General features: G+C 40.3%; 6 protein-coding genes across 6 annotated transcripts; 4 read left to right on the top strand and 2 right to left on the bottom strand.

The window, feature by feature from the left end:
• The first annotated feature begins 760 nt into the window (after nt 1–760).
• BO70DRAFT_366878 (serine--tRNA ligase SES1) lies at nt 761–3,194 on the top strand. The gene is made up of 7 exons (XM_025544455.1): nt 761–1,060; nt 1,129–1,199; nt 1,285–1,446; nt 1,506–1,927; nt 1,990–2,080; nt 2,137–2,505; nt 2,561–3,194. The coding sequence occupies exons 1-7, from the start codon at nt 928–930 to the stop codon at nt 2,735–2,737; spliced, it is 1,425 nt and encodes a 474-aa protein (XP_025394392.1). The 5' UTR covers nt 761–927; the 3' UTR covers nt 2,738–3,194.
• A 3,713-nt stretch (nt 3,195–6,907) lies between these two features.
• BO70DRAFT_366876 (D-3-phosphoglycerate dehydrogenase) lies at nt 6,908–8,915 on the top strand. Its single transcript, XM_025544454.1, has 7 exons — nt 6,908–7,366; nt 7,425–7,732; nt 7,783–8,372; nt 8,427–8,469; nt 8,526–8,584; nt 8,638–8,719; nt 8,784–8,915. The coding sequence occupies exons 1-7, from the start codon at nt 7,050–7,052 to the stop codon at nt 8,810–8,812; spliced, it is 1,428 nt and encodes a 475-aa protein (XP_025394391.1). The 5' UTR covers nt 6,908–7,049; the 3' UTR covers nt 8,813–8,915.
• Nucleotides 8,916–9,334: 419 nt separating this feature from the next.
• On the bottom strand, nt 9,335–11,917 carry BO70DRAFT_366873 (CDC2/CDK family serine/threonine-protein kinase). The gene is made up of 8 exons (XM_025544453.1): nt 11,319–11,917; nt 11,188–11,269; nt 11,040–11,136; nt 10,836–10,990; nt 10,745–10,772; nt 10,475–10,688; nt 10,233–10,427; nt 9,335–10,174 (listed from the first exon to the last, which is right to left on the bottom strand). Exons 1-8 carry the CDS (start codon nt 11,426–11,428, stop codon nt 9,394–9,396), a joined length of 1,662 nt encoding a protein of 553 aa, XP_025394390.1. The 5' UTR covers nt 11,429–11,917; the 3' UTR covers nt 9,335–9,393.
• Nucleotides 11,918–12,102: 185 nt separating this feature from the next.
• BO70DRAFT_302633 (uncharacterized protein) lies at nt 12,103–12,320 on the top strand (the record flags this gene model as incomplete). Its single annotated transcript, XM_025539758.1, has 2 exons — nt 12,103–12,192; nt 12,255–12,320. The coding sequence occupies 2 exons, from the start codon at nt 12,103–12,105 to the stop codon at nt 12,318–12,320; spliced, it is 156 nt and encodes a 51-aa protein (XP_025394389.1).
• BO70DRAFT_325088 (putative P-type ATPase) lies at nt 12,255–17,397 on the bottom strand. The gene is made up of 19 exons (XM_025540633.1): nt 16,787–17,397; nt 16,395–16,736; nt 16,210–16,344; nt 16,095–16,161; nt 15,890–16,021; nt 15,485–15,834; nt 15,286–15,431; nt 15,128–15,235; nt 14,764–15,064; nt 14,540–14,693; nt 14,149–14,481; nt 14,009–14,097; nt 13,827–13,961; nt 13,516–13,748; nt 13,341–13,464; nt 13,240–13,285; nt 13,013–13,163; nt 12,798–12,946; nt 12,255–12,748 (listed from the first exon to the last, which is right to left on the bottom strand). The coding sequence occupies exons 1-19, from the start codon at nt 17,192–17,194 to the stop codon at nt 12,462–12,464; spliced, it is 3,690 nt and encodes a 1,229-aa protein (XP_025394388.1). The 5' UTR covers nt 17,195–17,397; the 3' UTR covers nt 12,255–12,461.
• A 1,283-nt stretch (nt 17,398–18,680) lies between these two features.
• On the top strand, nt 18,681–20,380 carry nap1 (histone chaperone NAP1; the record flags this gene model as incomplete). The annotated part of the gene is made up of 5 exons (XM_025547518.1): nt 18,681–18,727; nt 18,813–18,892; nt 18,958–19,671; nt 19,723–20,060; nt 20,123–20,380. The coding sequence occupies 5 exons, from the start codon at nt 18,681–18,683 to the stop codon at nt 20,171–20,173; spliced, it is 1,230 nt and encodes a 409-aa protein (XP_025394387.1). The 3' UTR covers nt 20,174–20,380.
• Between the last annotated feature and the right edge of the window lie 412 nt (nt 20,381–20,792).

Genomic DNA, 20,792 nt, shown 5'->3' with positions numbered 1-20,792 from the left:
TAAAAAAATATTTTATATTTATTTATAAATTATATTTTAAATATTAATTAATATAGTTGGACTATATTTAATATATAATTAATTAATTTAGGGTTTATTTTATATAATAATTTTTAATTATTAAATAATTTATAGTAATATTTATATATTATATAACTTAGAAATTAATTATATAATTATTTTAATTCTTATAAAATATTTTAACTATTATCTAAATTTTTTAACTGTTATTATTAACCTATCCTGGCTGTTAGCCACTCTAGTTAATTAGAATATAATTAAAAGATATTATTAAATTTTTAAAATATATATATTATTATTAAATAAATAATTTATATAAACTATTTTAATTTTTTTATGATCTTAATTAGTTTATACTTATTATAATAAAAATCTAGAATATAAGCTTAATTAAATAGTTTTAGTATATAATTTTACTTTAAATTTAAATTTAGAAATTATAGAGAATATCTAATTATAATAATATTAATAATAAAAAAAGCAGAGATAAATAATTATATTAATTAAAATATATATATACAGCCTGATTTTAGCGTGACTATGCAAACTTTCCCTAAGGGACAGTATCTCCAGTCATCCTTACCGCTTGGCACCACATCAGTACTCCTACGTACTCCGTACTGCCCAACCTAGTACTTAGTACTAGTGGGAAGTACCCGCCGATTTCTTTCACACCGCCTCCGCAGTTCTACCAGTACTTGCCGTAAGCTGGCTATACTTGAAAAGTCAAGCCCCTAAATTTCTGCCCCTCAATTAATTCTAACACCAACCGAGTTTCCGGCCCCTCTTTTCTGTCGACCAACTGTCCTTCTCCCCGCCCCAACAGACCCAAGATCCCTCTTCTTTCATAACAAGCACTACTTTCCTGGATTATTTCCCAAAACTTTCAACAAGAAGCTGTTCGACATGCTTGATCTTGCGGACTTTATCAGTGACCGCGGTGGAAACCCAAACAAAATCAAGGAAAGCCAGCGCAAACGCTATGCACCTGAAAATGTCGTTGATGAGGTTCTTGCTCTATACGAAGAAGCACGGCATGGTATGGTATCCATAAATAATCGCCCACCCTTCATAGGGGGTTTTCAGCTTATATTGTGTGTATGGTAGCACGCTATCAGGTTATGCAGATAAATTCGCAGCTCAATGCTCTCCAAAAAGAAATCGGAAAGAAGAAAAAGGTTAGTCCCTCAAATTCTCCTACTTTGTTCCACTGCATCTATGTATGAGAAACAGGTTCTTTCTAATTCGGTCATTCAACACTAGAACAAGGAAGATGCTAGTGAGTTAATGGAGCAGAAAGTTGGCCTGGAGAAATCAAAGAAGGATGCCGAGGAACTTGCTATTCAAAAGGAAATGCAAAGGGACAGCAAAATTGGAACAATTGGTAACCTTGTTCACGAGTCTGTCCCTGTGAGCAACAATGAAGTAAGTGTTGTCTTTTGTCCTACACATTTAAGCCAAATTGACTCATGTGTTCTCGCAAGGATGACAATGCTGTATTAAGAACGTGGGCACCAGACAACGTCAAGGTTGACAAGCGCGATTGCCTTTCCCACCATGAAGTACTCACGCGTCTTGACGGATTTGATTCGGAGCGTGGAGTCAAGGTGGTTGGTCACCGCGGCTACTGCTTGACTGGCTATGGACTTTTCCTCAATCTCGCCCTCATAAACTATGGCCTAGAATTTCTATGGGGAAAAGGCTACAAGCCAAACCAGCCCCCTCAATTCATGCTCAGGGAGATGATGGCCAAGACTGCTCAACTCGAGCAGTTTGATGAGGAATTGTATAAGGTCACAGAAAGCGAGGACAAGTCCACTGACAAATACCTCATTGCCACCTCGGAGCAGCCATTGTCTGCCCTGCATGATGGGGAGTGGCTACAAGACAAGGATCTACCAATCAAGTAGGTTGGGGTTTTGTGGCTTTTACGTTTCTTCTATTCGATATAGGCTAACCTGGGCACAGATATGCTGGGTACAGCACATGCTATCGGAAGGAAGCGGGTTCTCACGGTAAAGATGCCTGGGGGATCTTTCGTGTTCATCAGTTCGAAAAGGTGACTGGACCTTGACTATGTGCATTCCTTCCTCACCGTTACTTACCTTGATGCAGATTGAACAATTTGTTCTCGCAAAACCAGAAGACTCATGGCAAATATTTGATGAAATGATGGCTACCTCTGAAGAGTTTTATCAATCCCTCGGTCTGCCGTACCAGGTCGTTGCTATTGTTTCGGGGGCTTTGAACAATGCCGCCTCCAAGAAGTATGACCTCGAGGCATGGTTCCCATTCCAAGGAGAGTACAAAGAATTAGTTTCTTGCTCCAACTGTACCGATTACCAAGCTAGAGCACTAGAAATTCGCTACGGTACGAAGAAAGCCACCGATGTCAAAAAGTCATATGTCCATGCTTTGAATGCGACTTTGTGTGCTACCGAACGGACACTCTGCTGTGTACTAGAAAATTATCAAACGGAAGATGTATGTGTTTCCTCGGACTTGTATATATATTTGATCATGCTGATGGTTTCTTTAGGGAATAATTGTGCCGGAGCCTCTGAGGAAATATATTCCAGGCATGCCCGAGTTTCTTCCGTATACGAAAGACCTCCCTAAGGACAGTACTTCTGTCAAATCCAAGGCTAAGCAAGCTTCGAAGAACGCCAGTAACCCAGAAGAAACTGCCAAACAAATGCAAGACCTTCAGGTTTAACTGAAGTTATCTACATACTTCAGACAAGGAGACAAGCTCATTGGCCCAATGGTTCGTCTAGTGAGACATTTCAATCAAATATTCTACAAAAGAGGCGTGCTAGGGACCTTAGTCTTGAATAAATTTCCGCATTCCCCAAAAAGGAATCTGAGAAGGGTCTACATAGAATAAATGCCAGAATACATGTTCTGTACATCATGTGGAGCTGCAAGTGTTCTCCCTATGGAGGTATGGAGTAGTGAGCAAGCTATCTGGTGCATGTTGATCGCACTGATGATAGCAAGGGAGGAATCTCAATACTAATAGGCGCTGTGCTTTAGTAGATGAAAGCAAACTGGTGTGCACTACATGTTCTATACTCTGTACTGATTACCTTAGTACTGTTGTACCGTGCAAAATGGTGTGCGGCTATGTGGATTTAATTCTATGATACCCCTGAAGCCAAATTTCGTTGCAGTTTGTCAGCCCTAGTACCGAGTACTTTAGCTGTATTTGATCCAACCCAATTCTTTTGTATACTAAACCTGACTCGCACAGTTAAGGAACTAGGTATGTATGTATGTGTAGAGGCTTGTTTGGCCAATGTTCCTTTCCCAATGTGGTAAGGACTTAGCATGCGATGCTAACCGACCCCTACGCGGCTTACCGCTCCGAGATTGTCTGTAGAGCAACCCCAACATCTTAACAAAGTTAATATATTAATATTATCTTTCTTAAAAAATTAATTATTTTATTAAATTATATTTTTTAAAGCTATTATAATATCTATAGATTATTATAAAATTAAGAATTAAATTTAATAGATTATTTATATATTAAAATATATTCAGAAATCTAATATTATATAATTTATATAAGAATATAAAATATTAGTATTCAGATTTTATATTAGATTAAAAAATAAAGATTTTTATAATAATTAAAAATATTTTTATTAAAAATTAAATAAAGTCTAAAATCTTGCTTTACTATATTATATTTAATTATTTAATAAATAATTTATTCTAATTTAGTTAAAAATAATTATTTTAATTATAAATAATATAATTAAAAAGATTTATATTAATTTAATTATTTTAATTTTTATAATCAGCAAGAGATAATTCTCTAGATAACTTAAAAAATATCTTAAATATAAAAAAAAATATACTTAAATTATAAATATTTTATAAAAAATATACTTATAATTCAGAGATACTTAAAGATTAGTTTTAATAATATAAAAAGATTATATTAAAATATAAAATTATTTTAAATAATATATAGAATTTTAATAAGACAGACTTTTAAATAAATATTAAAAAAAATTAATAAATTATTATAATATTACTTAAGATTTTAAATAATATTACTATATTAAAAATAATATAAATAAAGAATATATAATTATTATAAAAATAATTAATATAATTAGAGAGATCTTATCTCTTTTTATCTTAATATTAAAAAAATATATTTTAAAGAATTAATTTAATTATTTTAAAGCTAATTTATATATTAAAATTACTAAATTAGATTATATAATAAATAAAATAATATTTTAATAAATTTAATATTTTAATCTTATTATAAAATAATTAATTAAAAAAATATTAATTTCTAATTTATAATAGCTATAGATCTTATATAATATAATAATATATAAATTTATAAAATATTATAAAAAAAATAAGATTATTTTTTTTATCTTAATTTTTTATTTAAATTATATCTTATAATTTTTAGATATTAGGATTTTTTATATTTATAAATATTAATATAATAAAATAATTATCACAGCTATTTAGATTATTTATAAAATCTTTATTAAAAAAGATTTTCTAGTAATATTTATCTTTATTTAAATTAAAATATTTAAATATTAGACTATATAGTATAAATTTTGTCTAATAAAATTAATTTTTTAAAATTTTAAGATAATTATTTAAAAAATAATAAAGAAACAGCTCTATACTCTATTTAATAATAATATTAATAATTATAATAATTTCTTCTTTAATAATACTCTAATAATTTTAAAATAATTTAAAAAATTAAAACTATTATTAATTATTTTTTTTATTTAGAGAAACTTGACTTAAATTATAAATACTATCTAAATATATTAATTAAAAGATATATAATATAGATATATTTTATTAATATTTTAAAATAGAATTTAGATTAATCTACAGCCGCAGTTCTTACTTAATCTAATTAAAAAAAATCTTTAAATATTATCTACAGATAGGCGAAGTTATTAGTAATAATAGTTTTATTAAAATTAATTAAATTAAAAAAAAATATAATATTATTAAAAAAAAATCTTACTTATATATAAGATAAAAAAAGATTATAATTAAATTATATTAATATATATTAAATTAAGAATTAATTATATAGTAAATCCAGATATTTAAAAAATTAGAATAATTATTAAGCTTTATTTTTATATAAGAAATATCTAGTTTTATTAAAATTTAAAAAATTAATAATTATTTAAAGAATTATATTTCTTATTTAATTATATTAATATATCAACTCTGTTAAGGCGTTGAGGTTGCTCTACAGGCGACCTCGGAGCGGTAAGCCGCGTAGGGGTCGGTTACATTATATTATTCTATACTTAATATACATCATGTATAGTGTAGCTAAATCTATTCAGGCTAGCCTGTATATAAATTACAGCATATAGTCAGTACCTAGGCCATTTTACCACCTTACATATATCCTGTAAGGAAAGTAATCCTTATAACCCTCGCGATATAGTATATCGCGAGGAATGCCCACGCTGCGGAGGCAGTCCCTCGCGAAGTAGTCATGCTAGTATAGCACATGACCCACAGAATCCTTGCAGATATATCTATCCGCGAGAGAAGCTAGATAGAAGACTAGCAACAATACTTGAAGCAATACAGACACTATCCTGACTTCGCGATAGATATACTTTCTTCACACTACCTCGATACGCATCCTTATATATCCATGAAGAAATTTAATCAAAGTGGTTATGCACAGAAACAATAGAGATCTTCTACAATGGTTATTTATTATTAATATTTTAATTTAAAATTGGGTATAGCGGCCCGCCTCTAGTAATCAGCTATAAAATTATTTAAAAATATTTATTTTATTATTTCAGCGGGCAGAAAATATTCTATTTCAAATCAGTATTAATTTATATATAAATATATATATATATAAGCTCTTTAGAGCTTTTTAAAACAGCCTGTTTTAATTATTTTACTGCTCTATATTACTTTATCAAGACCCTTGTCTAATCTTTATATACTTACTAGTAATTATAATACTTGTCTATTATACTTATTTAGACTGTTAAGTATATATAAATAGTCTGAATAGCTTTAATTCTTCTTAAAATAGTAATTCTTAATAACTGCTGATTATTAATTATTTAGTAATTATTATATTAGATCTAATTTTTTGAATAATAAATATTAGTATTTATACTTTATTTATATATCTTATAAATAATTAATCACAGAGATTTGTTCTGATTAGATCTTAGCAGGCCACTAAGAAATTAACACTAATCTAATATATTAATTATAAATATAAATGACTGTTGCAGAAGGTCTCTAATGCTAAAGTACCCACACACAGACAGGCAGGTGAATTAGGTTGGTATGCGCTGGCAGGTTGTTTGCATATTGTATGGTTCATAGTAACTACGCGAGATAACTTTACAGTCATAGGCTTAGTATGGCAAGATGCAAAGAGTATCACATTTGCATGTATTGAGCCCCATGTGAATAAGGCTTCTCTATATACATATATACTTCGCCCATTACTTCATATATTCAGAGGGCTTTTGGGGGTTTAAGGTATTTACTGTATATTTGGTAGGGGTCAGTGTGTCTTCTTTAAAGAACAAATAGGATTTCAGAATAGGGATTTTCAGCAAGGTGGAACAGTTAAGATGCATAAGACTGATTACTACCGGGTAGAGAGGAGTAGTTAGTAGTTATATTTTTACGCACATAAAGCGGGTGGAGAGTCCAGCCTTGAAACACACAAGGATGTCGGAATTCAACTGTACTTTGCTCTAGGGGTGACAACCTTTGCCCCACCTGCCTTACCCCTCCGCAGTTGGGCATGTAATTAATTATGTCATGTTTGCGGTGATGACTCAAACAAAATATAATGCTCCAGTGGAATGCCGCTGTTGAAGTCCGGTTCCGGAGGACTTAAAACTCAGCCGCTTCTTTACCTCTTGAGGTTGGTTGTATTCCGTCCAATTGCCCATTTCTTCCACAGTTCCACAGTATATCTTCTGTTTCCACCACTCTTTCAATTGCGCGAGCTCCAAACAATGGCAACATCCCCAAGGAATATAAACCCCCATCAAGATGGGTCATTCCATAATATTTCGCAGAGCCTGAACTTCTCCACCTCCCCTAGTGCCTCGTTCCAGTCAGCTCCGTCTAGTCACGGAGGTTCGGCCTTTGGAAGCCGTACGATCCCTTTAGCCAATGCAAAGCACCTTAAGCCGTTTGCAACGGAAGATATTAAGGTATTGCTGCTGGAGAATGTCAATCAAACTGGCAGGGATATCCTTACCAAGCAGGGCTATCAAGTGGAGTTTCTCAAATCTTCTCTTCCAGAAGACCAGCTGATTGAGAAAATTCGGTCAGTATCACCAAAATATGTTACAATTTCCTGTCTGACTATTCGCGCCAATCAATAGGGATGTTCATGTGATTGGAATCCGCTCCAAGACAAAGCTGAGTGCCCGCATTTTGAAGGAAGCCAGAAATCTTATTGTTGTTGGTTGTTTTTGCATCGGAACCAACCAGGTCGACTTACAATATGCGGCCGAGCATGGCATTGCGGTTTTTAATTCCCCTTTCAGCAACTCTCGGAGCGTTGCCGAATTGGTTATAGCTGAGATCATTGCCCTCGCTCGCCAGTTGGGTGATCGTTCAAATGAGATGCACAGCGGCACTTGGAACAAAGTGAGCAATAAGTGCTGGGAAATTCGTGGAAAGACCCTCGGTATGCTCGATTTGTCACTTGTATCAAATATCAGCTAATTTCCCTCCTAGGCATTATTGGTTACGGCCATATTGGTGCCCAGTTGTCGGTTTTAGCAGAGGCTATGGGCATGTCGGTTATTTTCTACGATGTAGTGAATCTGATGGCTTTAGGTACTGCTCGTCAAGTGCCAACCCTGGATGATCTTCTGTCCCAGGCAGACTTCATCACATGCCATGTTCCTGAGCTTCCAGAAACAAGGAATATGATAGGGCAACACCAGTTTGAACAAATGAAGACTGGCAGCTACTTGATTAACGCTAGCCGAGGGAGTGTTGTGGATATTCCCGCACTGATTCACGCAATGCGTTCGGGTAAAGTTGCTGGCGCTGCTCTTGATGTCTACCCTAATGAGCCCGCTGGTAATGGTGATTACTTCAACGAAGGGCTCAATGATTGGGCATCGGATCTTTGTGGTCTTAAGAATTTGATCCTTACACCACACATCGGCGGGAGCACAGAGGAAGCGCAGCGTGCAATTGGTGTCGAAGTCGCGGACGCATTAGTGAGATACGTCAATGAAGGCACAACATTGGGTGCCGTCAACATACCAGAGGTAGCTCTGCGTTCTCTCACAATGGATGAACCAAACCATGCTCGGGTGAGTAATGATACGGCACATCTTTATTATTCGGTGACTGAAATCTTGGCCCAGGTTATCTTCATTCATCAGAATATTCCCGGTGTCTTGCGCAAAGGTAAGATATGTCGGAGTCACCTGTAGTATCTTATTGGAGTTGCTTATGTATCATAGTTAACGAGATCCTTGGTGATCACAACGTTGACAAACAGATGACTGATAGCAGAGGCGATGTAAGTATCTACTCCATGGTGCTTGCTCAGAGTCTGGGATTAACTATGACCAGGTTGCCTACTTAATGGCCGATATCAGCGACGTTGACAATATGACTATTAAGGATCTGTATGAGAGGTTGGAGAGCCTTGAATGTAAGGAGTCCTCCATTCCTGGCCCCCCGTCAAGCCGCTGACACTCACTTCCTGGACATTTCAGCCCGGATCATGACGCGAATCTTATACTAAAGGTTTGATCCGACTCTCACCATGACCCGATGCTCAACTCTTTCACTCTTCCCTAACAAAGAATGAAGTGATATAATTGATCGCACACTTGCTTTCTAGCAGAAGTCCTTCAACGGCATTTAACTGTACGGCTTCAAGGTTTGGTTGGATTCCAAGCACCGCATTCTTCGACGTCTCAGACCAGCTTGTATTTCACTGGCTGCTTGTAATCTTTTTCTTACAAAATACTCGTATAGGTTACTCGGTTATAGGAGTTGACCGAGCTACGCCTATCTATGGCAGATGTCCCATTACTGGTAGCATGTTCAACACCGCCGTCCAACTCATCTCGTGTCCCTGTCTTGCTTCCATTTATTTATACGGAAACGGGTACGCGTCTGACATGATTTCCATGTCTTCCCGCTTAGAATAGAATACCAAAAGATTTCCGAGGTTACAAAGTATTTCATCGACATCAAAGTACATAATTCGTTTCCCTCTTCTGGTAAACATAATTTCACTTTCACCTATCTAAAGGTCGAAAGACTGGTCATCATCCACACCTAGAAAATGATATTAGATTATCCAATATGAGTACTAAATTATCGGCGATACAAGTTTCTCGTAAAATCTCGATTCCTCTCTCTAAAATCCGGGCTTCGACTCCTTCTCCTCGAAGGGTTGTTGTCTCGGGAATACTCTCTGCGCCCGGCCTGGTAGGTCTGATCATTGCTGATTTCACGCCGGTCCACATAATTTCCCGAATTATGATAATCTCTTTCGCGGTTGCGTTCAATTGAAGCAATATGACTTGGAACATACGAGTCCAAACCTCCTTCTGATCGCCCGCCCAAGCGACCCTGTTGGTTTCTATCACGCCCTCTGCCGGTGTTGCCGGTGGTCCATGTCTGGTGGGTTGATGCGGGCGGTCGAGGTGGCAGGCTACCGTTATGACCTGACTCCTCGATACCCATTCTCACTCGACCGACATACGCCTCACCACTTCGATTGTCGAGAGAGCGCTGCGATGGAATTCCATGAGTTCCGTTGATATTGGGCCATGCCGGAAGGGCGGCGCTTGGAAGGCGACTGTGTCTACCATCAATGGCTGTTCTGTTTCCAGAACTGGTGGCCCAGCTTCCATTCGGGCCACCAACTCCTACGGAACCTCCTGCAGGTGCCGGTGGCATAGGGGCCCGTTGGCCACGGAATCTTCTCCTATCAAGCTCATGCGAGTCCTCAAAAGACGGGAGCTCAGCAGGTCGTGCAGGCAATGGCGGGCTCGAAAAGTATGGATGATTCAAAGCATCCATGGCGTTGATTCTTTTCCGCCAGTCAAGCTTCAAAAGCTCACTAAGCAACGATATTGCGGCGGGGCTTTGGCTGCTAATGCATCAGGCGCTTATTCGCATGGATATTTGAAGAGGAAGTCAATAAATACCCTTTGAAGACTTCACATAGATTGCCCTGTCTGTTCCCGAAATCCTTTACGCCCTCACATCCTGGTAGTGAACTCCACCCTGGCATATTCCTTTCGGTAGGTGAGCCTACCAGGCTGAAAATGAGTTGAGCCTGGTTGAGATCACTGTTACCAGCAAGTATTGGTTTTCCTTTGAACATTTCACCGAAAACACATCTATAGAAATTAGAAAGAGACCATCCGATACTGGTGATTTCAATTACCCGACACCCCACATATCAATCGCCGTAGTATAACGCCGAAGCTGAAGAAGAAGCTCAGGAGGGCGGTACCATCGAGTTACGACAAGGGTGGTATAATCTCGTCTTGCTTCTCCGCCACCCTTTCCAGGCTGAGGAGGGGGTTCTTCATATGGTCGAGCCAAGCCAAAGTCAGCAATTTGAAGTATGCCTTTGTTGCTGATAAGCAAATTGGCGGCTATCAGAACTGTTAGTCAAGGTCATTTCTTCTTCGCTATCTGCGGCCACACAAACCCTTCATGTCACGGTGTAAGATACGATTCTGTCAAAAGTCAGAACATACTGGTTTGCGCCCCCGTTCCACCCCCACTATATATATCGATACCTCATGTAAATACCTGAGCCCCTCCAGGAGCTGTACCATATAACACTTGATCTGAGCCTCAGTAAAATGAACAGTCGGATTCTCCAGGAGACCTGAAAGGTCGTGTTCCATATATGGGGTAACCATGTACATGCTAGGCTTTTTTCGTCCTTCTCCTTTGTTTGAATAAGCGAGTTCCTTTTTGCGACAGTATTTTTTGCTTACCTTTACTCCGTTCCACGGCCATTTCTCTGAGTTGTAGGATGTTTGTGTGAGATAACATCTTCAAGAGCTTGATCTCGCGGAGAGCGGTGATAGGGAACTTTGACAATAATCAACCAAAGTGGCCTGATAGTGAGTCTGATTCTCTTACCCCATCTCTCTCGTTGTGCATGAGTATTTTTTTGAGAGCAACGACAGTGTTGTCTTTTTTCGACCGTGCCTTGTAGACCTCCCTAGATATTTTCAATACGCAGGCACATTCGCCAGTTTTATGAAACCTACCCAAAAGTACCTTCACCAAGCTTACCCAAGAACTCAAAATCACGAATGCTGGTACATCCGCGGAATCTGGTCTTGCCATTGCTTTCTCTCTCGAGGGATATTATAACCATTTTCCGCCAACACTTTGCTCCTCACCGGCAGTAAATCATATGTGGATAAGAATATCAATGCTATGTGGTGGGTGTTCAGATATGGCCACCCGTCTGCCCAACACCAGCCTAGGCCGACTTGAAGTCCAGAATGAGGTATCCGTGCCAGGCAACAGTGGATACTTGTGTGTCTTGACCTGGTAGCCGAAACCCTCCTCGAGATATAAAGCGAAATGGCAAGGTTGAAGTGTTCAATGAGAACCGGCCCGAATCAACCGACGAAGATTTGTAAGTATCCAGAGAGGCCAGTGGTATGACAAGGGAAGTAAAGAGCGACTCAAGACAGTATGAGAGAAAATATTGTTAAACCTGCAGGCAACATAGTGCCTTATCAGAGCAAATTGTTCTGGATGACTTTTATTTCATCAGTAGCCTGATTAAAAAGATGTTAGTACAAGTAGAACTGTCCATGTAGCGTGCCTTTCACATCTACTTCAAGCCAGGAATCTGGGTTGGTTGCCACGTGACATTCTGTCCGACTCCGCCTACTAGAACTCATACTCAAACCTTAGTATCTATCATCCACGATAACGGTGGATCTGCTCTATTCGCTACGTTGTCCAACGGCAGGAAAGTACGAACCTCATAAATTCATTGCAATCTTTCTTCTCGGGGCTAACATGCATTGAACAGACATGGCTGCTAACCACCCAATCCACATTCATCCTGCGCGACCTCTTTACCGCTTTACTGCAACTGCTCTAGGAGCTAGCATGTGGTTCTTTGTACGGATCTCCCACAATCCTCTTTTGTGATAAATGCTAACTACTTTCTTCTTCATATGCAGCTAATGTATCGAGCTAAGAAGGATGGCCCTGCTTTGTTGGGTTGGAAGCATCCTTGGGACCATTGAGCACGTGAGACCTCAATCCTCGGCACCTTCACATGAAGTTGCCCGAAACAAAGTTCAAATCCAGAATCGCACTCCATCTTGCCGCTCGACACTTGAAACAATGGAATAGTTACCTGGGTCAAATAGCACATGGACTTTTATTTATCCTTGCATTTCCTCGAGCAGCGCCTTGTATTGGCGGCGCTTTTTAGAATGACCGGCACGGAGGTTTGCATGTATGTGCCCCATAGTACGAGCCAATATAGGGAAAAGCTTCCTCTCAGCTACCCAAGAGAATAGAAAGCTCGCAGTGGCAATTGCCAACATCCACCAGGCAAAGCCTTCTGGTATGTATGTCAACTGCATAACCTGCTTCAGCCAACGGGAGGGGTTGAACATCATGTAGAATGAGATTCCCAGATTTATAATTATGACGGATAGGAATGGCTCTGTTGAATATCAGCAATTGTATGAGTTGGAATATGAATGATGACTGACTGTTCGAGCTCATTGGTTTACGAAAGGGCGGCCCAACGCTGAGAACAACACTTGATAGTATGTATTGGAAGCTAGACACCAGGAAAAGCACAGTGTTCTCGGAATTTTCAATGTTGCTCTCCTCCAAATCTATCAGAGGAGGCTGGAACCTGCAGGTAGAAGTCAATAAGTGCCTTACGAGTAAGGTGTATCCACGAAGGTAAATCTATACACACCACGGTTGTAACCGGACTGTTTCATAAGCCAAAAGTTGGGTGAGAACACATAATATTATTTGACCTAAAAGTGGTGTCAAAACCTTGCGCGATACAAGGTTGGCAGTCGGTCGTTTTCTTGAAAGGACAGGATATGGATTGGTCCATCCCACTTTCGAAAACCGTCAGTTGTAATGCTTGTAATATGGATTCCCCTCTCTAGGTCTTTTATGAGATGATGCACTTACTGAATATCGCGATTGGTAGAATCAGGCACAAATCAATAAAAAGAAACTATTGGTAATTCATCAGTGGGGCTGTTTGTGTAGAGAAAAGTGAAAGCGATTACCTGGAAGTCACCAAGGTTTGATGCCGATGCATATAAGAAACTGACGGTCGAAAATTGAATTGCTGAATAAAGGCTCATGTATTTAAAGCAACAAAAGCTTGTGACCAGGGCACCTCGACCTTCTCTACAACACTGTCAGTTCGATCGCTTCATACGGCACAAAAGTAAAGGATACCTGATCAGCGTTGGAACACATGATATGTCAAAACAACGGCTAGTGAACGGAGCGGCAACTGAGGCTTCAGCATCTGACAGTGAAATGCCGACATCAGCAGCTTTCAATGCCCCACAGTCATTAGCACCGTCACCGCAAAATCCACAACAATAGTCCAGAGATTGGAGTTTTTCCACAAGTTCATGCTTCTCATCGGGCGACATTCTCGCAAACACCTTGCCACGTACAAGCATCTGCAAGTAGAAATTGTAATAAGATCTAGGTTACTTAATGTATGGAGAATTGGGGCGAAATAGCCGAAATGTACATACCCTTTTCAGTAGTGATTCACTACCAAAATCCACAATCCATCTGAACACATCTCCACTGATGGCAAGAGAGTACTTGCGGAGGCTGCAAACATTCCCAGGTATAGACAAATCAACATCTGTGGGATCAAGCGAAGGCTAGTGGCTCTTAGATATATTCTTCTTTATAAATGATGGTGACTCACCATAAGGGTATTGGGGTCGAGTTTCAATGCTGGATTATCTACACTTTCCCAGCAAAGTGATGAGTCCAAACCATGGTCGAGAGAACCACCTAATACAAGAGTTAATGGAGTTGAAGGTCATGTAGGGAATGATAGCCTACCTTGCACGAATCTAGGAACGAAGCATTGTTCCTCGCCCATAACCATACCACACTCACGTGAGACACTAATTGCAGTGAGTATGTTATCACCTGTACACATGATGTTGCGTATTCCTGCCCGATTTAATTCCATGATAGTATCAGCAGTCTTTGGCTTCAATTTATTTTCAAAGATGATAAATCCAAGAAATTCCAGGTCGCATTCAGCCTCGGTTCGGGAGATTTTCTGTGCTTTCATCCAACTTAATTTTGGCTCGTATTTTGCTGCACATGCGATGACACGGAATCCCTTATTGGTGTAGTGACTCAAGAGGCCATCGAAATCATAAGGTACTATGAAATCTCGCATTAGCTGCTTGATAAAACAATTCAATCCTTAACGTGTACTGACAGCTCTCTCGAAGACATATGGCTTTGATGCTTTCTGGTGCACCTTTGACGAACGTGCTAGCGCCACTGTCGCCATATTGCCTTACAACTACACTCGCTCGGCGAAGTTGTGATACAAATTCAAAGCTGCGTAGGATGCCGAGCTCTATTGGGGTCTGCATACAGGACGGTCAGCTTTCTCTCAAACTCAAAGGGCGTCAATTTAGAAGGAAAAAGGCCCCTGACATCTAAACTGCCCTGCTGTTGAACACTTGTGTAACCTGCAGGGGGCCTTGCAATAGAAGGCAGTATTGTCTCGAAATCCGGCTGCTCAGTATGACTCCCACCTTCCTCGAAGGACCATCCGGTAAACTGAAACATTTTGACATCAAGGGGGTCACCTAGAAGTTCACCGTCTATAACTCTCAAAGAGTGGCATGTTGCCATGGTGTACACCGTATTTTTATATGCGCTAGTGCTCCGAATGGTGCCCAAATCATTTGACATTCCCAAATTAAGCGGTAGCTTAGGGAGCAAGTCCGAAAGTCTATGAAATTTAGCAGGTGTGACGCAACATAGTGTAACTGGATCGGTATTATTGAATGCAAACCTTTTGTCATGGCCAACAATCCGCACTCCTAGGACATCCAAGCCGTCTTCTGTGAGGGTACCAGTCTTGTCAAAACATATGACATCAAGTTTGCCTCCTACATTGACTCTATTCGACAGTTAAAAACAGGTCTTCAAGTGAACTGTAATTGTTCTCACCTTTGTGGACTAATACAGAATATCTTATGCGTCTTTAGTCGTGACAGAGCAAAGTTTGTGCCAATACTTAGTGTGGCCGGTAAAGCTGGAGGCACAACAATAGTGATCAAGTCGAGAGCTCTAACAATGATTAGATGCCAGGAAAGCTGAAGTTTGTTAGCTGCCAAGTATTTGGTTGGTCGTATCACGTTCTACTTACGCCTAGATGGATGAAATTGATTAATGAGGCTACAAAGCCTATAATTGCAATCATAGCCATAACAAAAATATAACGAAATGAGTCTCGATAAAATCCGAATCCTGAAGGCTTTGGGAAGAGCATGGACCGAACAAGGGCCCCCTTGGTTGTCAAAAACCCTGTTCTTACAACTACCGCCAACGCAATAGCTTCATCATCATCGACATTTTGTGGGCGGCGTGCTCGTATTACCTTTGTTCCACTGAACAAGAAATGTTTTGCGAGCACAGGATGAATTGAGGGAGCCCCCAGGTTCAGATAATTGAGAGCGTCATCTGTCAGCGGAACTTTCGAAACAGGGACTGATTCACCTATTGCTACCTGTTAGGCTTTTCTCTGGATGTTTAGACATATTGAATATCAAACCTGTAAGCATGCTTTCATTCACAATACAGTCACCAGACAGCAATATGCAGTCACAGGGGACATGACTCAGTGAAGGATCAGAGAATTCAAAGACATCACCAGGCACTAGTTCGCGAGAGGGAACGGATCTCCCTGCCGAGGGGATATGTCATTAATCAAACCACTTTTAAGAAGCAAAAGAGCAACGAAAAGCTTTTGAACTTACAGAAACCATTTCTCAGCACACGTATATCACACTCAAACAAGGATATTTCCCGTAACCGATTCATCGTCTGGTACAATTAGTATACGAGGACAAACTTGTAATTGAGAAAGCATACTGTTTTGGTCTCAATGATAGTAGCAGATATACTAATAACAGAGATGGAAAATATGCAGATAGCATAATAGTAGTACTGGTCGAGGGACCAAAGAACGAGACTTGCGAGTTGAAAGATATAGAATGGATGAAATGCCTGAGAAGGTGAGAATGTCAATCTAGCATACTGGGGTATTGAAAAAGTACCTCGTCCATTAGAAGTTGAAACACGGGCTTCTGATGAATATCGATGAGATTCTTTCCAAATACCTGCTCGCGACTATCACGGTCATCGGCATCCAGTCCAGTTCTCATCTCTTTCGCATTTGTCCAGAATGGATCCTTCCAACCACTGATCAAACAAAACTTGTCTTCGGTGGGATGGTAGAATAGTCGAAGATATCTGTAGTCGATGTATCGTAACCATGAGATGGTTGAATCATTGTCTTCGTCATAAAGATGGCATTCCGGGTCGGTAAAAACTGAGGAAAGAGGGCGGCCATATTCTTGCTTATGCACCTGATGGACACTGAATTGGTTCCATTGATCCTACTCGGGGTCAGCAGGAAAGCAATATGACAGTGCTCTGTTATGCATACCTCCAATGCGACCCAATCACATGCCTGAAGAGGAGTTGGGTTTCCCAGCAAGCGAACCCGGTATCTTGGAAACCATCGAAACCACAGGTAGAAAATTCCAAAGGAAAATGTACACAGTACATAATACAATAACTGGCCGACCAGGCTCGTCGAGAAGCCCGCAATCGCAATAGTCAAGTCTTCAGAAATGATGTGGACTTTCTGGCTTACTCTCCTGTCGCTTTTATACCCCTGGGGATAGGAGCCGGCGGAGAATGATCGCTGTAGAAGTGGATCTTCGACAGAATCTCTAGAATATGACGGTCGTTTAGAAGATCTCATGGACTCGCTCCTCATGCTGGCGCCAAACTCCGACACATCATCAACATCACTGTCGGCATCTATGGCGGTTTCGTTGGGCCACTCCATGTGCTCATCATGTTCTTGAAAGTACGTGAAACTGGCAGTAGAGCCATTCCGGTTACGACGGTGGGAAAAGGAGACAATGCTGGATGGGATGCTTTCGGATATCGGACCATCATAAATCTGTTGAGCTAGTTACACGGTTATTCCATACGCATGATTCTGGGTGGGCGCACCTCGCTGCGAGCCATTTCAACATCTGAAATGAAACTATAGCTTGGCAATCATCAGCATAGCCTGGGAAAGTTGTTGTGTATTGAGAAGTACCTGCTTCTCATGGAGCTGCGTCGATCATTGATTCCGGGAGAAAGTACAGGAGGAAAAACTTCCATCGATGGGTTGGCGTTGTTCTCCATACTGCCGAAGATGAATAATTTCGACTCTTGGTGCCTAATCTGAGAAAATGTAATATGTGCCTGGTTTTGGACATCAGTACGTGGGAAGTGACAATGATAATGATTATGCAGTTCGTTGCATTTCGAGCAAGTCCACTCTAGATAGTAATTGGAAGGTATTCTAGGACAATGTCCATGAACATGCCGTTTGGTCAGCTCGCTCAAGTGGTAAAGAGGGGGCTTCGATAATCAAATTGTTTCCCATTAATGGCCGACTTTGGAATCGAGTAACATCAGTGTCTTATCTTCACGTGATGTCGTGAATTCTTGAGGCTTGGAGAGGTTTGGTAATCTCGCAAGTAGTACGTAGTTACAAAGATGCTTGGACTACGGAGTAGTATCTGGGAGCCTCCAAGCTCCCAGCCCCAGCCACTTGGCTATAAAAATAGCGCCCACAGCGCTTCTTTCCCCTTGCGTACCTATTTGCATCGAAATGTTGTTCTTGCAGATTGGGAGCCAATTATCTTCGGCACTCCATGAAGCATCTATGTTTGGCTTTCCTTGTTTCATATTGCTACCTGGACTAATATCCTCATCTCTTCCCAATACAGTATTAAAAAGATATGGTTAATGGTAGATTTACTCTATATAGTGAAAACATCGGTACTCTTCCAAGGTGATACTGCCTATGTGGGTGGGCTACACAATGTCCCAATGTTTAGTTTACTGCAACATGCCTTGCGATTCATACGTTACCGTAGGTATATATCTAAGGTACTGTCTTGGGGCAGAGCGATAAAACGTACTGGCTGTAAATTGATATGCTGGAGTGTAGTTCCGAGCTTTTTGGGCATTTGTTCACAACCTCTGGATTAGTTTATCGAAATGGACGTGTATTTCTTATAGAAAAACAGTATCTCTTTACCTGTCCGCACCAGCCATTGATACAGTATTGTTGGGAGTCTGGAAAAGTTCTCAACAGGCAGCGCCCCCGTCCCGCCAAGCCCCTCGGCCCAAGGGCGCTAAGGATCCCACCAAGCCAGTATTCCAGACCTCGCAAAACTAAGGCGTATCAAACTCTTCCTTAACCTCCGCCAACAGCCCCTCAGCCATCTTTTTTTTGTTTTCGTGTTATTGTTTAAAATAACATTTTCACCATGTCTGAGCCCATCAGGAATAAGAAGGCGGATTTCCCCGTGGCCCCGTAAGTATCCCTTGTTCTTTAACAAAGTCTGCCGAATTTTGCCGCATGCTATGTCTAGATTTCTGATGACATGTGGCGGCCACAGGACACCACAGAATACCCCGGCCAACAATGCCCCCATCTCTTCTCATGCCCAGCAGCCTGGAATAGCCAGCATCAAAGAAGGTGATTTCCTTATTTTACCCATGTTCTCCAGGAAGTATCCATCTAACCCCAATCAACTGCCATAGAGTCCCTTGACCATGCCACAGCAGCTTCTCTGTTTGCACGCAACCCGGCGCTTGTCTCGATGATACAGGGGAAATTGGGATCCCTTGTTGGCCGTTCTTCGGGCTACATTGAATCCTTGCCTGTGTCAGTCCGCCGGCGTGTCGCTGGTTTAAAAGGTATCCAGAAGGAGCACGCTACATTGGAGGCTCAGTTCCAGGAAGAGGTTTTGGAGCTTGAGAAGAAGTACTTCGCAAAGTTCACTCCTCTGTATAAGAGACGTGCTACGATAGTCAATGGAGCTGCAGAGCCTACCGACAATGAAATCGAAGCAGGGCAGGGCGACGACGAGGATATTGACACCAAAGATGATAGTGAAAGTGCCAAGGAAGAGGACAAAGACGCATCCATTGCCGGTATACCTGAGTTTTGGCTTTCGGCCATGAAGAACCAAATTTCTCTTGCGGAGATGATCACCGAACGCGATGAAGAGGCCCTGAAGTCTCTCATTGATATCCGTATGGAATATCTTGATCGCCCAGGATTCCGTCTTATCTTTGAGTTTTCCGAGAACGTTTTTTTCACGAACAAGGTCATCTCTAAAACATACTACTACAAGGAAGAGAATGGCTATGGGGGTGATTTTATCTATGACCATGCCGAAGGCTCTAAAATCGATTGGAAGACCGACAAAGACCTCACCGTGCGTGTCGAGAGCAAAAAGCAGAGAAACAAGAGTAAGTTGTGAAATAATTCAACTGGTGGACTTGATGGTTAATATTTTGCAGATACTAAGCAGACTCGGGTTGTCAAGATCGCTGTCCCCACGGAGTCATTTTTCAACTTCTTTTCTCCTCCGCAGCCCCCGACTGACGATGATACTGTTGCTACCGATATCGAGGAGCGTTTGGAACTTGACTACCAGCTTGGCGAAGACATCAAGGAGAAACTCATACCTAGAGCTATTGATTGGTTTACAGGAGAGGCCCTTCAGTTTGAGGAACTGGGTGATGACATGGATGAGGATGAATTTGATGATGAGGACGATGAAGACGAGGACGAGGATGAGGACGAGGACGATGATGACAGATCCGACCGGGAAGTTGATGATGACTCTGATGAAGAAGTAAGCGTCTCCTTCGTTACCATTATCCTCTTCTCAAAGCTATCATACTGACTCCAGAACAGGACGGAACTTCCAAGCCAAAGAAAGAGGCTGCTGAATGTAAACAGAGCTGAGGATATCCATCGAGAAAAGAAGCAAGCTCCGAGTGTAAACCGACCCCTCGAGTCCAGCCTCTAATGAGGTGTTTATCTTTTGCTATACTGTCTTTACTTGTCCCTCTCCATGTTCCTTCTTATTCTAATGTTTTCATTTTCACTTATTAATCTTGCCTCAGATTGTCTGGCTCATATCTCTAATCACTTTCCGTCCATACCTGTGTCCAAGCAATTGTGCCAAGTATGAACATACTCCTTCAGATTTAGTTCGATGAGTACGTGCAGGCCATCAGTCGACTCAATCGTCGGCGATGAAGAGTAAAAGCTATTCGTCTCGTTAGTGTCTTAGCTTTTAATTAACTTTGTCTAAAACAGCATATATTCTAGCTCAATGTTTTAGCAGCCGCAAGAAGACCACACGCATGCCAACAATGGCATGCATGTCTTTTCCACAGGGCGGTTTATCTATGATCAAGCAGTTGGTATTTTGTTTTGCAAACATAGTCAAGCACTTTTATTGTAGCGAAGCTCTGTATGTATATGGTAATTTAGGAAAGGATTTTGGTCGATTTCAAATCAGATTTGTCAGGATTGAGACCTTTTTATACAAATGCTACTGTTGCTCTAAAGTATGTAA

The sequence above is a fragment of the Aspergillus heteromorphus genome, assembly GCF_003184545.1.
Source record: "Aspergillus heteromorphus CBS 117.55 chromosome Unknown BO70scaffold_55, whole genome shotgun sequence".
Lineage (NCBI taxonomy): Eukaryota > Fungi > Ascomycota > Eurotiomycetes > Eurotiales > Aspergillaceae > Aspergillus > Aspergillus heteromorphus.
The sequence above is the reverse complement of the archived record's forward strand: the minus strand, read 5'-3'. Positions and strand labels throughout refer to the sequence as shown.

What these genes read in the sequence shown, in the direction of transcription:
- BO70DRAFT_366876 (XM_025544454.1), top strand. Translation starts at nt 7,050, where the DNA reads ATGGCAACATCCCCAAGGAATATAAACCCCCATCAAGATGGGTCATTC. An exon ending in CAGCTGATTGAGAAAATTCG is followed by an intron (nt 7,367 to 7,424) that starts GTCAGTATCACC and finishes GCCAATCAATAG; the next exon opens with GGATGTTCATGTGATTGGAA. An exon ending in TGACTGATAGCAGAGGCGAT is followed by an intron (nt 8,585 to 8,637) that starts GTAAGTATCTAC and finishes AACTATGACCAG; the next exon opens with GTTGCCTACTTAATGGCCGA.
- BO70DRAFT_366878 (XM_025544455.1), top strand. Translation starts at nt 928, where the DNA reads ATGCTTGATCTTGCGGACTTTATCAGTGACCGCGGTGGAAACCCAAAC. An exon ending in GTGTTCATCAGTTCGAAAAG is followed by an intron (nt 2,081 to 2,136) that starts GTGACTGGACCT and finishes ACCTTGATGCAG; the next exon opens with ATTGAACAATTTGTTCTCGC. An exon ending in AAAATTATCAAACGGAAGAT is followed by an intron (nt 2,506 to 2,560) that starts GTATGTGTTTCC and finishes TGGTTTCTTTAG; the next exon opens with GGAATAATTGTGCCGGAGCC.
- BO70DRAFT_366873 (XM_025544453.1), bottom strand. Translation starts at nt 11,428, where the DNA reads ATGGTTATAATATCCCTCGAGAGAGAAAGCAATGGCAAGACCAGATTC. An exon ending in CTTGGTGAAGGTACTTTTGG is followed by an intron (nt 11,270 to 11,318) that starts GTAGGTTTCATA and finishes GAAAATATCTAG; the next exon opens with GGAGGTCTACAAGGCACGGT. An exon ending in ATTGATATGTGGGGTGTCGG is followed by an intron (nt 10,428 to 10,474) that starts GTAATTGAAATC and finishes TAATTTCTATAG; the next exon opens with ATGTGTTTTCGGTGAAATGT.
- BO70DRAFT_325088 (XM_025540633.1), bottom strand. Translation starts at nt 17,194, where the DNA reads ATGGAGTGGCCCAACGAAACCGCCATAGATGCCGACAGTGATGTTGAT. An exon ending in CTATCATTGAGACCAAAACA is followed by an intron (nt 16,162 to 16,209) that starts GTATGCTTTCTC and finishes TAATTGTACCAG; the next exon opens with ACGATGAATCGGTTACGGGA. An exon ending in TTCTGTATTAGTCCACAAAG is followed by an intron (nt 15,236 to 15,285) that starts GTGAGAACAATT and finishes ACTGTCGAATAG; the next exon opens with AGTCAATGTAGGAGGCAAAC.